General features: G+C 39.3%; 2 protein-coding genes across 3 annotated transcripts in view; both read right to left on the reverse strand.

The window, feature by feature from the left end:
* The window catches only part of LARP1B (La ribonucleoprotein 1B), a 161,701-nt gene that overhangs the window by 74,327 nt on the left and 71,588 nt on the right, over nucleotides 1-15,786 (reverse strand). Inside the window, exon 12 of one of the 2 annotated variants that reach the window (XM_026454126.2) lies at nucleotides 11,110-11,450. The exons of the other annotated variant lie outside the window; for it this stretch is intronic. Coding sequence (XP_026309911.1) covers nucleotides 11,295-11,450 — 156 coding nt within the window. The 3' untranslated portion in view covers nucleotides 11,110-11,294. Of the gene's footprint in view, nucleotides 1-11,109; nucleotides 11,451-15,786 lie in introns of those variants that run through there. 2 annotated transcript variants of the gene reach the window in all.
* LOC111546258 (ribosomal biogenesis factor-like) lies at nucleotides 7,456-7,889 on the reverse strand. The gene has a single exon (XM_023217586.3). It carries the CDS (start codon nucleotides 7,825-7,827, stop codon nucleotides 7,525-7,527), a length of 303 nt encoding a protein of 100 aa, XP_023073354.1. The 5' UTR covers nucleotides 7,828-7,889; the 3' UTR covers nucleotides 7,456-7,524.

The raw sequence follows: 15,786 nt of genomic DNA on the forward strand, positions 1-15,786 counted from the left end.
CCCTCCATTTGTAACATTGTTTCTGGTCCCACATAACCATCTGGTCTTTGTTCTTTCTTCATATATGCCCAGTTTTTTACAGTCTTCAAATTCTTTATAACCCCATGAGGTGGAGAGGGTAAAAATGATCCCTGCCTGAGATTCACAGAAGTGAGGTTTTGGTCCAGAACTGCACTCCCAATGGAATTTGCACATAGTTGACTGCTGGTCAAGAAAAAGCTTAGCCAGACAGGTTCTCAACTTGGTGTATTTCTCTAATAAGGAGAAAAGTTCAGCTCAAGTGATGGTAAGGAGACAGGAAGTTTACATGACTCTCTTCTTGATAAGTCAGTATGAAGCTATTGTTTCTGCCTGCCAGTCATCTCCTGATAAATGTGTACAGCATTTCCACCTTTATACCAAATACTCTGCCACAACTGAAGTTCCTTTCACTATCTGAAATAAATACAGGTAAGGACTTGCCTCATTTCTAAGGGGGATGCTGCATAAGACAGTGAAGTAATCAGCAAAGTCAAAGTGAATGAGAGCCATCCAGTCTTCCAAGGCTCAAGGATGCCAATAATTCCAGAATGCTGTCCGGGTCAAGGCAGAAGAAAGCCACTAAAGGTGGGCTTTCTTGTTGACAGTGTAACCTCTCAACAATGTGCTTGCTGATGGTCTCAATCACCTAACTACTGGAAATGTTCTCTCAAATACCACAAAGCTAAGTACATCCAAGAAAAATTCTGGGAACTGATGTTTAGGCCACCAGTCAGGAGTGTAAGTTCACCTGGTAATATATAAGTAGTACTGGACAAAACTGGTATATTTCACTACTGTAAAAGCAATGAGCCTAAAGATTAGATTAAGTGACTGGCAGATGTGATTCAGAAGTTTCAAATTTGAAGGTTCTTCCTAAAATGTTGGAGATAAACACATTAGTATATTTAAGTTTCTACACAAGCAACTTGGGCAGAGGACAGAATACTGAGCAACTTGTAATGGGTTTCTCTCTCTCTTATTCTGTAAATACAAATTAAACATTTCTAGTTAGGGGAAGGTATCATGAGATAGTGGTCCAGGAAATACCAAAGCTCATGAGCCCAGATGCTAGCCAATGATACCAATAATAAGATGTAAAGGCCTACCAGCGCATTTTTGGGATGGACATCTGATCTCTATATCCTATGTTAACAAAGCCTTCAATACTGTACAGATTTATACCACTCAAGCAGACCACTGGAAAGGAAGACAAATAGGTGGACGCAAAAAAGCAGAGACAACTGACCAACTGCAGTGGCTCAAGCCTGTAATCCCAGCACTTTGGGAGGCCGAGATGGGCGGATCACGAGGTCAGGAGATCGAGACCATCCTGGCTAACACGGTGAAACCCTGTCTCTACTAAAAAAAAAAAAATACAAAAAACTAGCCGGGCGAGGTGGCGGGTGCCTGTAATCCCAGCTACTCGGGAGGCTGAGGCAGGAGAATAGTGTAAACCCGGGAGGCGGAGCTTGCAGTGAGCTGAGATCTGGCCACTACACTCCAGCCTGGGCAACAGAGCGAGACTCCATCTCAAAAAAAAAAAAAATTATTTTAAAAATCCAACTACATACCAAATTTAAAAAAAAGAACCAAAAGAAAACTTAATACACATAGCCTCAGACCTGTAATCCCGGCACTCTGGGAGGCTGAGGTGGGAGGATCACCTGAGGTCAGGAGTTCGAGAGCAGCCTGGCCAACATGGCGAAACCCCATCTCTCCTAAAAATACAAAAATTAGCTGGGTGTGGTGATGCACGCCTGTAATCCTAGCTACTTGGGAGGCTGAGGTAGGAGAATTGCTTGAGCCCGGGAGGTGGAGGTTGCAGTGAGCTGAGATTGCACCATTGCACTCCAGTCTGGGAGACAGAGCTAGACTCCATCTCAAAAAAAAAAAAAAAAAAAACCCCAAAACCAAAACATACATGCATATTAATAGCAGATGGAATAGACTTACAAAGTTGGCTTAGAGATAAAAAGCATTACCAGTGTGCAAGTGTCATATAATGATAAAAAGTGAAGTTTATCAGAGGAGATAACCTCAAATTCAATGTATTTAATATCAAAGCTTCAAATATATGAAACAAAAATTGGTAAAACAAATCCACTGTTGTAATGAGTGATTTACTCTCTATATAAACAAGGCATAATCAGACAATAAAAAGTAATTTCAGAAACAACGTTTTGCCTAAGAACTGCAGAGCAGGCCAGGCGCGGTGGCTCAAGCCTGTAATCCCAGCACTTTGGGAGGCTGAGGTGGGCGGATCACGAGGTCAGGAGATCGAGACCATTCTGGCTAACACGGTGAAACCCCATCTCTACTAAAAATACGAAAAATTAGACGGGCGTGGTGGTGGGCGCCTGTAGTCCCAGCTGAGGCGGGAGATTGGCATGAACCCGGGAGGAGGAGCTTGCAGTGAGCTGAGATCTCGCCACTGCACTCCAGCCTGGGCGACACAGCGAGACTCCGTCTCAAAAAAAAAAGAACTTCAGAGCATATGTTCTTTTTTAGTATATACATGGTACTTAGACGTCCGCTGGTTTATAAAGTGAATTCCAAGGCATTTATGTTATACAAAGCACATTATTAGTGGAATTAAACTGGTGATTTTATTTGTTAATTTTTAAATACTTTTGTAGAGATGAGGTCTCACTATGTTGCCTGGCTGGTCTTGAACTCCTGGCCTCAAGAGATTCTATGGCCTTGGCCTCCCAAAGTGTTGGTATTACAGGCATGCCACACTGCACCTGGTCAAGCTAGTGATTAATAATAATAAAACTGAACGAAATAAATTCCCATATTCCTGAAAACGGTATATTTTTAAATAACTCAGCATTCAAAGAAGAAATTAGTGGAAATCAGAAAATTTGAACTGAATGATAACTGAAGTTAAAAGGTGCAGCTAAGACAATAGGCTTAAATGCAAATATTGGGAAAAACACTTGAAATTAATAGGCCAATTACCAATATTATCTTGGCTTTATTAAAAAAAAAACTCCCCCAACAGGTTGCAGTGAGCAGAGATTGTGCCACTGCACTTCAACTTGGGAGACAAAGCAAGACTCCATCTCAAAAAAAAAAAAAAAACAAATAAACAAAAAACTCCCTCAATTCTCAAAGACAGAGCAAAAGCTTCTCATTCATGTTACCTGACATTGGCTGTGGGTCAGCTATTGTAGCTCTGTATGTTTGGTTCTTCTCCAATTGTCTTCTCATTTGGGGATTAATTCCAGAACAGCAGTTCCTATACAATACATGCTTATTCATGTGGCAGAGGGGAAGAACAAGAGGCATAGCCAAATCTTAGTTATATTTGACGTTGCTGCTTATATGTGCTTTCTGTGCATTTTTTATATTCCATTGACTATATGGCCAAGCCTATAGGCTGGGGAACATATATTTTTTCCTTCCATTTGAAATTTATTTTTTAGTGATACATAATAGTATATATTTATGGGATACATGCAATATTTTGATACATGCATACAATGTGTAATGATCAAATTAGGGTAATTTATATATGTCACCTCAGACATTTATCATTTCTTTGTATGTGGATGGGGAATATATATATACACATACACTATATACACAAATGTGCGTGTTTATATATATGTATATATATGTGTGTGTGTGTGTATATATATATATGTTTTTTTTTTTAGGGTGGGTGGTGACAGAATTTTGCTGAGTTACCCAGGATGGAGTGCAGGGGCATGAATCTCAGCTCACTGCAACCTCCACCTCCTGGTCTCAAGTAATTCTTGTGCTTCAGCCTCCCGAGTAGCTGGAACTACAGGCATGCACCACCAAACCTGGCTAATTTTGGAATATATTTTATTTTTTTTTATTTTTATTTTTTTCAGACGGGAGTCTCACTCCGTCGCCCAGGCTGGAGTGCAGTGGCCAGATCTCAGCTCGCTGCAAGCTCCGCCTCCCGGGTTTATGCCATTCTCCTGCCTCAGCCTCCCGAGTAGCTGGGACTACAGGCGCCCGCCACCTCATCCGGCTAGTTGTTTCTATTTTTTAGTAGAGACGGGGTTTCACTGTGTTAGCCAGGATGGTCTTGATCTCCTGACCTCGTGATCCGCCCGTCTCGGCCTCGCAAAGTGCTGGGATTACAGGCTTGAGCCACCACGCCCGGCCTGGAATATCTATTCTTAAAAGGCAGGTGACAGTGGTGAATATGCATAATCTTCTCTTCTGGGGAATATGAGGATTGAACAACATAACAGAATCTGCTATAGCATTGATCTCAAGAAGTTAGGAAAAGAATTAGCAACATAAACCCCCATAAAAAATATGGAAGGAAATAAATAGCAGAATTTAATTAATTACATCTAACACATAACAGAGGACTTAATTTATGACTTAATCATATCAGGACTTAATTTTTCAAAAAGGCTAGAATTAAGCTTATGATAACAAAAAAGAAAATAGATATTTTACATGGAATGCAATAGGGGATATAGTTACTAATCATACAGAAATTTAAAAATATAATTTTAGAGCAATAAATTTGAACATTTTTATAAAGACAGATTTCTAGAAAAGTATATAACTTCAAAATTGAGTGGAAAAGAAAGTCTAGATAGTGCTATGACAAACTCTATAATAATTTCAAATATAGATATTTTATTAACGTATCTCTTTATAATTAGAATGATTGATTTCAGGAATGCACAAATATTTCCAGTGAATAGAGCTAATAATAATAAGTCAAATATTTGTGGAAATGGTAGTGGTGGCGGAGAATACTTACGAGAAGAACCTATCGTTGGTACCTGAACTATACATAAGAAGTTAGAATTCATGAGAATATGAATGAGAGTCAGGCATTACCTAGGTATAAAAAGGCTAAATAGCTGGGCATGGTGGCTCATGCCTGTAATCCCAACCCTTTGTGAGGCCAAGCCAAGTGGATAACCTGAGGTCAGGAGTTCGAGAGCAGCCTGCCCAATGTGCTGAAATCCTCTCTCTACTAAAAATACAAAATTAGCTGGGCATGGTGGTGGGCACCTGTAACCCCAGCTACTTGGGAGGCTGAGGCATGAGAATCGCTTGAACCTGGGAGGCAGTTGCATTGAACCGAGATCACGCACGCCACTTCACTCCAGCCCAGGCAACAGAGTGAGACTCTGTCTCAAAAAAATAAAATAAAATAATAATAACAATAATAATTTTTAAAAAGCCTAAACAATATTTTAGTAAACCAAATTTAGCAGTTTTTAAAAAAATAGATAACCAAGTTGTGTTCATTTCAAGATCATGAATTAATTGTACATTAGAAAAGTTAGTAAAGGAAATTCATATTAACGGATTGAAGAAAGATTGTGATCACTTGAATAAAAAAGAAAAAAATAGAAGAGAATAAAGAAAAATATTTGAGGTGATTGATATCCCCATTACCCTGATGTGATCATTACACAGGTATCAAATATAGCACATGTACCCCAGAAGTATGTACGACTAATATACATATATCAGTTTTTTTAAGAAGCATAAAAAGTCCCCAAACCACTAACGGTCTAGGCATTAAAGAATGTCTGTAAGTCAGGCATAGTGGTATGCACCTGTAGTCCCAGCTATTCTAGAGGCTAAGGCAGGAGGATCCCTTGAGCCCAAAAGTTCAGTGCTGTAGTGTGCAATGATTGCACCTGTGAATGGCCACTGCACTTCAGCCTGGGCAATATAGTGAGCCACTATCTCTTAAAAGGAAGAAAAAAATCCATAAAGTAGATTTACTAAATGCTTGTAACTGTGTAACTGTTAAAACAAAATCCGTATAAGATCGTGCCTATGCACTCCAGCCTGGGCGACAGAGTGAGACTGTCTCAAAAAAAAAAAAAAAAAGAAGAAGAAAAGATTCAGTATACTGCTTATAAGACATGAACAAACTTTTTACAAAAGAAGCAGTCTAAATGACAGAACACAAGAAGATGTTCAACATTATTAGTCAAGGAGATAAAAATATTTCAATGAAATCGTTCATAAAACTTACATTAGCAGTGTTAAGACATCAGATGGTAAATAGAGTTTGGGAGTATTTGCAGCAAGAACCTCAATCTGTCTGTGGGAATAAAAAATGGTCAACCATATGCTATGATCCACCATTTTCACTCAGGGATATATTCTCGAGTTGCATTGTTTAAATATAGTAGACATTAACCACATGTAGTTATTGAGCCCTTGAAATGTGGCTGGTCAAAATAGAATGTGTTTTAAATGTAAAATATTGAATTTTGAAGACTTAGTAACAAAAAGAAATATAAAATATCTCAAATTTTGATAATTATTGCATGTCAAAATAGATTAAATATTTAAAATGTACGTCTTTGTATATTTTTTGTAGTTATGGGAAATTTAAGATTACATTGTGTTTGTATTGGATGGCACTACACTAGAGGAATTTAGATGTGGTCACCAGGACCAATGTGTAATAATATAGCAGAATAATTTATTACAGTCACAAATTGAAAATATTTGAAGTATTTATCAGTACTTGACTATGTCATCATTATAGTAGTGAAAAGTAGCTATATAGTAGAGAAAAAAAGATTGCCATACACATCTTTATGAATACATAAAGAAAACAATGCTGAATGAAAGAAGTGAGGGTTCATACACAATATGACTCTACAAAACTCAAGAACAGGTTACATGAAACATGATATTTTAGGTATACTTACATATATAGATAGTTGCATAAAGAAAAACCTGGAATAATTATTACATAAGTCAGCATTTATTCATTGTGGGGGCTGGGGGGAGGTGTAGGATACTCAGAAGTTTCTAAAATACTAACAGTTGTGTTTTTCGTAGTTGTTACATGAATGCATTATAAGTTGCACATATATATTTTATGCATTACTCTAGAAGACATATTTCATAACAATACTAAAAGGCTAGAATTAAAGGGGGATGGGTACTACAAAAGAGGCAAGCCAAAGCTGATTTATTTATTCTTGAAGGTGCCACATTGTTGTTCCTTGGTCTAAAGTCAAGGTAGGTTGATTGTCTCTGTTTTTTTTTTTTTTTTTTTTTTGAGACAGAGTCTTGCTCTGTCACCCAGTCTAGAGTGCAGTGGCGTGATCTCGGCTCACTGCAACCTCCGCCTCCCGGGTTCAAGTGATTCTCCTGCCTCAGCCTCCCAAGGGATTACAGACGTGCACCACCATGCCTGGCTAATTTTTGTATTTTTAGTAGAGACGGAGTTTCACTGTCTTGGCCAGGCTGGTCTTGAACTCCTGACCTCGTGATCCACCTGCCTCGGCCTCCCAAAGTGCTGGGATTACAGGCATGAGCCACCGCACCCGGCCTTTCTGTGTGGTTTTTTAAATGGTAAACATCCTAATCAGTGTGAGGTGATAATCCTGTGATTTTTTTTTTTTTTTTTTTTTTTTTGCATTTCTATTCTGAGTAGTGATTTTGAGCGTCTTTTTTTTTTTTTGTATAAAACATTTAATTTATTGGTCTTTGTGGAGAATCTGATGCATCACCACTATATTACAACAGAGCCACTAATTTTGTAGCTTCATCAACATTAACTGGTTTGCTTTCATGACGCTGCTGAGGAATCAATTCTTTCTGCACAGGTTCAACTGAAGGGCCTTTTGAGAAATGTGCAAGTTCCTTTTGTACATTTACAAAAGCTTTATTTACTCTGTTAACTTTTTCATCATTCATAATGTTTATCTTCTTAAGATCAGTGGTAACTGGTTTTGCTTTGTTTTTAGCCTTAAAGTTTTTTTGGCTGGCTATGTGAAATACATTCCTGGACTTTGGCCCTCTTAATTTGTTCTTGCCCATTGTCAGAAATTTAATACTTGCGTGCAGCTTCCTAAGCTCCAGGAGACAACATCTGGCACCTACAGCGTCTAGGAAGTTCCGGGCTTGAGCGTCTTTTCAAATGTTTGTTAGCTTTTTTTTTTTTTTGAGATGAAGTCTCAGTCACCCAGGCTGGAGTGCAGTGGTGCGATCTCAGCTCACCACAACCCCCACCTCCAGGGTTCAAGCGATTCCCCTGCCTCAGCCTCCTGAATGGCTAGGATTACAGGCGTGCACCACCAACCCTAATTTTTTTGTATTTTCAGTAGAGATGAAGTTTCACCATGTTGGCCAGACTGGTCTTAAACTCCTGACCTCGAGTGATTGACCCACCTCGGCCTCCTAAAGAGCTGGGGTTACAGGCGTGAGCCATTGCGCCCAGCCTTATTAGCCATTTTCATATCACCCTTAGAGAATTGTCTATACAAGTCTTCTGTCCATTTTTAAAATTAAGTTATTTTTTGTTGATTTGTAGTTCTTTATATAGTCAGGATACTAATCCCTTATCAGATATATAATTTGCAAATATTTTCTCCCATTCCATAGGTTGCCTACTGTTAACTGTGTCCTTTCATACACATACATTTTTAAGTTTCAAGAATTCCATTTGTCTACTTTTGTTCTATAACATGTGATTTTAGTGTGATATCCAAGAAACCACTGCCAAATCCAAGATCATGAAGGCTTTCCCCTAAGGCCTTCTTCTAAATGTTCTGTAATTTTAGGTAATATGTTTAAGTCTTTAATCCAGGTTAATTCACCTTCGTTTATGGTATACGGTAAAGATCTAACTTCCTTCCTTTACATGTAGATACCCAATTTTCCCAATATCATTTGTTGAAGAGATTATCCTTTCTCCATTGAGTGGTCTTGATATACTTGTCAAAAAAATCATTTACCTGGACAGGTTCAGTAGCTCACAGCTGTAATCCCAATATTTTGCAAGGCCAAGGCGGAAGGATTGCTTAAGGCCAGGAGTTTGAGACCAGGTATAACAAGACCCTGCCTCCACAGAAAAAAAAAAAAAATTAATTACCCAGGTGTGGCAGTGTGAGCCTGTAATCCCAGCTACTCCGAAGGCTGAGGTGAGAGGATTGCATGAGCTCAGGAGGTCAAAACTGCAGTGAGCCATGATGGTACCATCATACTCCAGCCTGGGCAAGAGAGTGAGAAACTGTCCTTAAAAAAAAAAAAAAGCCGGGCACAGTGGCTCAAGCCTGTAATCCCAGCACTTTGGGAGGCCGAGACAGGCGCATCATGAGGTCAGGAGATCAAGACCATCCTGGCTAACACGGTGAAACCCTGTCTCTACTAAAAAAAATACAAAAAAGCTAGCCGGGCGAGATGGCAGGCGCCTGTAGTCCCAGCTACTCAGGAGGCTGAGGCAGGAGAATGGCGTAAACCCGGGAGGCGGAGCTTGCAGTGAGCTGAGATCCCGCCACCGCACTCCAGCCTGGGCGACAGAGCGAGACTCCGTCTCAAAAACATAAAAAAAATAAAAAAAAAAAAATCAGGCTGGGCACGGTGACCCACGCCTGTAATCCTAGCACTTTGGGAGGCTGAGACGGGTGGATTACTTGAGGTCAGGAGTTCGAGACCAGCCTGGCCAACGTGGTGAAACCCCATCTCTACTGAAAATACAAACAATGGCCGGGCGTGGCAGTGCAGGCCTCTAGTCCCAGCTACTCGAGAGGCTGAGGCAGAATTGCTTGAACCTGGGAGGCGGAGGTTGCAGTGAGCTGAGATCGCACCACTGCACTCCAGCCTGGGCAACAAAAGTGAAACTCCGTCTCAAAAAAAAAAAAAAAAAAAAAAATCATTTAACCATATACATAAGGGTTTATTTCTGGACTGTCTATTCAATTGGTCTGTATGTCTGTCTTTATGACAGTACCACAATGTTCTGATTACTGTAACAATCAGGAACTCTAAAGCTTCCAAATCTCTTCTTTTTCAAGAATGTTTTGGCTATTCATGTGATTTTTTTTGGGTGAATTTTTCTAACTGTGCAAAAAATGCCATTGGGATTTTCATAGACATTGCACTGAAGCTGCAGATACTTTGGGTAGTACTGACATATTAACAATATTAAGTCATCCATGAACATGAGATGACTTTCCATTTATTTGTTGTTTTTTATAACAGCTTTATTAATATGTAATTCACATATAGTATAATTCACTCGAGTATACAATTCAATTGTTTTTCAGAGTTTCACAACCATTACCACAATCAACTATAGAACATTTTTATCACCTCCAAAAGAAACCTGATAACCATGAACAGTCACTCCACATTTCCTCCTAGCCACTCACCAGTACTGGTCTGTAGCCTGTTAGGAACCATGGTGAACGGTGGGCGGGCAAGCGAGTAAAGCTTCATCTCTATTTACAGCGGCTACCTATCGCTCTCATTACTGCCTGACCGCCACTGTCGCCACCGTCTGCCAGATCAGTGGCAGCATTAGATTCTCAGAGGAGCATGAACCCTTTTGTGAATTGCAGATGTGAGGAATCTAGGTTGTGTGATCCTCATGAGAATCTAATGCTTGATGATCTGTCATTGTCTCCCATCACCTCCAGATGGGACTATCTAGTTGCAGAAAATAAGCTTACGGCTCCTGCTGATTCTACATTATGATAAGTTGCACAATTATTTCATTATATATTATAACATAATAACAGAAACAAAGTGCACAATAAATGTAATGTGCTTAAATCATTCCAAAACCATGCCCCCCAGTCCATGGAAAAATTGTCTTCCATAAAATTAGTCGCCGGTATCAAAAAGGTTGGGGACTGCTGCTCTATAAATTGTAGTCTTTTATGATGGTTCCTTTCACATACTGTCTTCATAATGCTTTCATATTGTATCATGTATTAGTCCTTCATTTCTCTTTCTCTGAAGCAGGTTAGAGAAAAAAGATCTTAAGACAAAAAATAAAAATTTAAAAATCGGCCAGGCACAGTGGCTCACCCCTGTAATCTCAGCACTAAGGAAGGCAGATCATTTGAGGTCAGGAGTTCGAGACCAGCCTGGCCAACATGGCGAAACTCCGTCTCTACTAAAAAATACAAAAATTAGCCAAGCGTGCCTGTAATCCCAGCTACTTGGGAGGTTGAGGCAGGAGAATCACTTGAACCCGAGAGGCAGAGAATGCAGTGAGCCAAGATCACGCCACTGCACTCCAGCCTGGGGGACAGAGTGAGACTCTGTGTCAAAAAAATAATAATAATAATAATAATAAATTAAGTACTTCATTTCCTTTGATTGCCAAATACTCTATTGTATGGATATACCACATTCATCCAAACATCAGTTAATAAAAATCTGAGTTCTATTCATTTTTTGAAATGCTGAAATGAACATTCATGTACAAGAATATGACATCTATGTGCATAAATGTCTTTGTTTCTTTGGATTACATACATAAAAGTGGAATTGCTGGGTCACATGGTAACCCTATGTTCAGCCTTTTGATAACTGCTAGACTGTATTCCAAAGCAGATGCACCATTTTACATTTCCACCAGTGTGGTATGAGGATTCCAACTTCTTCCTATCCTCACACTTGGCAGTATATCTGTCTTCTTTATTATAGTTATCCTGTTGGGCATAACATGGTATAATTACGATTTTATTTCAATTCCCCTGGTGGCTAATGATGTTAAGCAACTTTTCAAGTGCCTATTGGCCCCATGTATCTCTTCTTTGAAGAAACGTCTACTCAAATTCTTTGCCCATTTTAATTTATTTATTATTTTTTAGAGACAAGGTCTTGCTTGATTGCTCAGGCTGGAGTGCAGTGGCACGATCACAGCTCACTGTAACCTCAAACTCCTGGGCTCACACAATCCTCCTGCCTCAGCCTGTGGAGTAGCTAGGACTACAGGCACACACCACCACACCTGCCTAGTTTATATCTTTATTTTTTTTAGAGACAGGGTCTCACTAAGTTGCCCAGGCTGGCCTTGAGCTCCTGTTTGCCTTTTTTAAAATTAGGTTATTTGTCTTATTGATTTGTAAGAGCTCTTTGTATATTACAAATATTTTTCAACACATACAGATGGGTAAAAACTTTTTTTAAAGAAAAATTTTTAGGGCCGGGCGCGGTGGCTCAAGCCTGTAATCCCAGCACTTTGGGAGGCCGGGACGGGCGGATCACAAGGTCAGGAGATCGAGACCATCCTGGCTAACCCGGTGAAACCCCGTCTCTACTAAAAAATACAAAAAACTAGCCGGGTGAGGTGGCGGGCTCCTGTAGTCCCAGCTACTCGGGAGGCTGAGGCAGGAGAATGGCGTAAACCTGGGAGGCGGAGCTTGCAGTGAGCTGAGATCCGGCCACTGCACTCCAGCCTGGGCGACAGAGCGAGACTCCGTCTCAAAAAAAAAAAAAAAAAAAAAAAAAGAAAAAATTTTAGAAGAAAATAAGCTCTTTGCCCCTCCCTCCTTTAATTTGCAAATATTTTCTCCTAATCTGTTATCTTTTTTTAGGTATTTTTAGAAGTTTTAGGGTCACAGGAAAACCAAGCAGAAAGTACAGAGTGTATCATAGACCTCCTGCACCCAAACACATACAGCCTCCCCCACTATCATCCTGCACTAGAGTGATACATTAGTTACAATCAACGAAAACACTTACAGTATTATCAAAATTATCCTGTACATTTTCTATGGGTTTTGAGAAGTGTACAATGGTATGTATCCATCATTAGAACATCATAGAAAATAGTAGCACTGCCCTAAAAAACCTGTGCTCTGTCCATTCATCTCTTCCAACCCTTGGCAATCATTGATCTTTTTACTGTTACTATAGTTTTGTCCCTTCCAGAATGCCACGAAGTTGGAATCATACAGTATGTAGTCTTTTCAAATAGGCTTTTTTCACCCAATATAAACTAAGTCTTAGTATGAATCCATGTCTTTTCACAGCTTGATAGCTCATTCATTTTTGAGCTCTGAGAAAGTCCACTGTAGGAATGTACCACACAGCTTGTTTATCCATTCACCTACTGAAAGATACCTTGGTGTTTTCCAAGTTTTGACAATTTATGGATAAAGCTGCTATAAACATCCATGTTCAGGTTATTGTGTGGCTATACATTTCAACTCATTTGAGTAAATCTGCTAGATCCTTTGGTAAGAGTATGTTTAGTTCAGTTTTGTACAAAATTGTCAAACTACCTTCCAAAGAGGCTGTACTGTTTTGCATTGCCGCCAGGAATGAATGCGATTTCCTAATGCTCCACATCCCTGCAAGCATTTGGTGTTATTGTTTTGGATTTTGGCGCTCCTAATGAGTCTACAGTAGTATCCCATTGTTGTTTTTACTTGCAGCTCCCTAATATTTGATATTGAGCATCTTTTCATATCCATTTGCCGTTTATCTTCTTTAGTGAAGTGTCAGCTCAGTTCTTTCAATAGTTTTTTCTTTTTTTCTTCAATAAACTGATCAACCATTTTTTAGTGAACCATTTTTAAATTGGGTTCTGTTTTCTCAGTTTTAATAGTTATTTGTATATTTTGGATAATAGCCCTCTATCAGATTTGTCATTTGCAAATATTTTCTAGCAGTCAATGGCTTCTCTCCTTTTTTAAAAAAAAATTTTTGTAGAGACAGTCTCACTATGTTGCCCAGGCTGGTCTCAAACTCCTGGTCTCAAGCAATCCTCCCACTTCAGCCTCCCAAAGTACTGAGACTATAGGCATGAGCCACTCACTGCACCTGGCCTTCCTCATTCTCTTGACAGTATCTTTCACTGGGCAGAAGTTTTTAATTTTGAAGAATTCTAGCTTATTTCTTTCATGGATTGTTTTGGTGTTGTATCTAAAAAGTCATGATAAGCCCAAGGTCATCTAGATTTTCTCTTAGATCATCTTCTAGGACTTTTACGGTTTTGTCCTTTACATTTTGGACTATGGTCCGTCCACTTTCTCCACCCTTTCTGAAGGGTGAAGATTCTTTTTTTTTTTTTTTCACATGAATGCTCAGCTGTTCTAGCACTATTTGTTGAAAAGACTTTTCTCTATTGTATTGCCTTTGCTCGTTTGTCAAACATCAGTTGACTGCATCTGTGTGGGTCTATTTCTGCACTTTCCATTCTGTTCTACTGATTTAGTTGTCTATTCTTTCACCAATACTGTACTGTCTTCATTACTGTAGCTTTACAGTAAATCTTGAAGTCAGGCAGTATCAGTCTTCCAATTTTCAATGTTGTATTAGCTCTTCTGGGTTTTTTAGGTGTTTTTGCCTCTGGAGATATCCACAAAATCATTTGCTGGGATTTTGATTGGGTATACTAAATGCATCTCAATTTAACAAGACCATAAACTGCACAGAATCTATGGGTATGTTGGAAAGAATTGACACATAATTGAGTCTTCCTATCTATAATATGAACATGGAGTATTTCTCAATTTACTTATTCCATTTTTTTTTTTTTTTTTGAGACGGAGTCTCGCTCTGTGGCCAAGGCTGGAGTGTGTGACCTCGGCTCACTGCACCCTCTGCCTTCTGGGTTCAATCAGTTCTCCTGCCTCAGCCTCTCGAGTAGCTGGGACTACAGGCACGTGCCACCACACCCGGCTTTTTTTTTTTTTTTTTTTTGAGACGGAGTCTCGCTCTGTTACCCAGGCTGGAGTGCAGTGCATTGGTGCGATCTTGGCTCACTGCAAGCCCCGCCTCCCGGGTTCACGCAATTCCCCTGCCTCAGCCTCCGGAGTAGCTGGGACTACAGGGGACGCAACCATGCCCAGCTAGTTTTTTTGTATTTTAGTAGAGACGGGGTTTCACCGTGTTAGTCAGGGTGGTCTCAATCTCCTGACCTCGTGATCCGCCTGCCTGCCTTGGCCTCCCTGTGCTGGCATTACAGGCGTGAGCCACCGCACCTGGCCCCTTTATTTCTTTCATCAGGGTTTTGTAGTAATCCTCACATAGATCCTGTACATATTTTGTCAGATTTATAACTATTTCATGTATTAGGGTACAAATGTAAATTGTATTGTGGTTTTTGTACAAATAGCCCCAGGCTTATGACAGTTTGACTTATGATTTTGCCTTTACAATGTTGTGAAAGCAAGAGGCACTCAGTAGAAGAAACTGTACTTCAAATTTTTTAATTCTCCCAGGCCAGCAATATGTGGTATGCTTTCTTGCAATGCAGGGCAGCAGCAGTGAGCCATTCTGTTTTTCACTTTCAGCATAGTAATCAATACATTATATAAGATATTAATACTTTATTATGAAATATGCCTTGTGTTTAAACGATTTTGCCCAACTAAGGCTAACATAAGTGCTCTGAGCACGTTTAAGGTAGACTAGGCTAAGCTATGATGTGTGGTAGGTTAGGTGTACTAAATACATTTCAGTTTAACAGTATATTTTCAATTTATGATGAGTTTATAAGGATGTAACCCCAACATAATTTGAGGAACATCTGTACTGGCTTTTCACTCTGTGTATCGTGTCCTTTGAGATTCAAAATTTTAAAATTTTGATGGTGTCCAACTTACCTGTTTTTATCATTTGTCGCTTGTGCTATTAGTATCATATGAAAAACCACTGTCAGATCCAAGATCATGAAGATTTTACACATCTTATCCTAAGAGTTTTATCCTTTTTCCTCTTAAATTTATGAATTTAATTCAAGTTAATTTTGATACATGATGTAAGATAGGGAGGGACCCAACTTCCTTCTTCTGTATGTAGATATCAAGTTGACAGAGTCCCAGTTGTTGAAACAACTATTCTTTCCATACTGAATGGTCTAGGCACATTTGTTGAAAAGTTAGTTGTAAATAGACATGTTTATTTCTGGGCTCTCAATTTTATTCCATTGATCTATATGTTCATCCTTATGATAGTACCACTATCTTGATTACTGCAGCTTTGTAGTAAGTTTTGAAATCATAAAATGAGTCCTTCAGTTTTGTTTTTGTTTGT

This window comes from Piliocolobus tephrosceles, chromosome 3 (assembly GCF_002776525.5).
Source record: "Piliocolobus tephrosceles isolate RC106 chromosome 3, ASM277652v3, whole genome shotgun sequence".
Lineage (NCBI taxonomy): Eukaryota > Metazoa > Chordata > Mammalia > Primates > Cercopithecidae > Piliocolobus > Piliocolobus tephrosceles.

Excerpts from the sequence above, each read along its gene's own strand:
- LOC111546258 (XM_023217586.3), bottom strand. The coding sequence starts at position 7,827 with ATGGGCAAGAACAAATTAAGAGGGCCAAAGTCCAGGAATGTATTTCAC.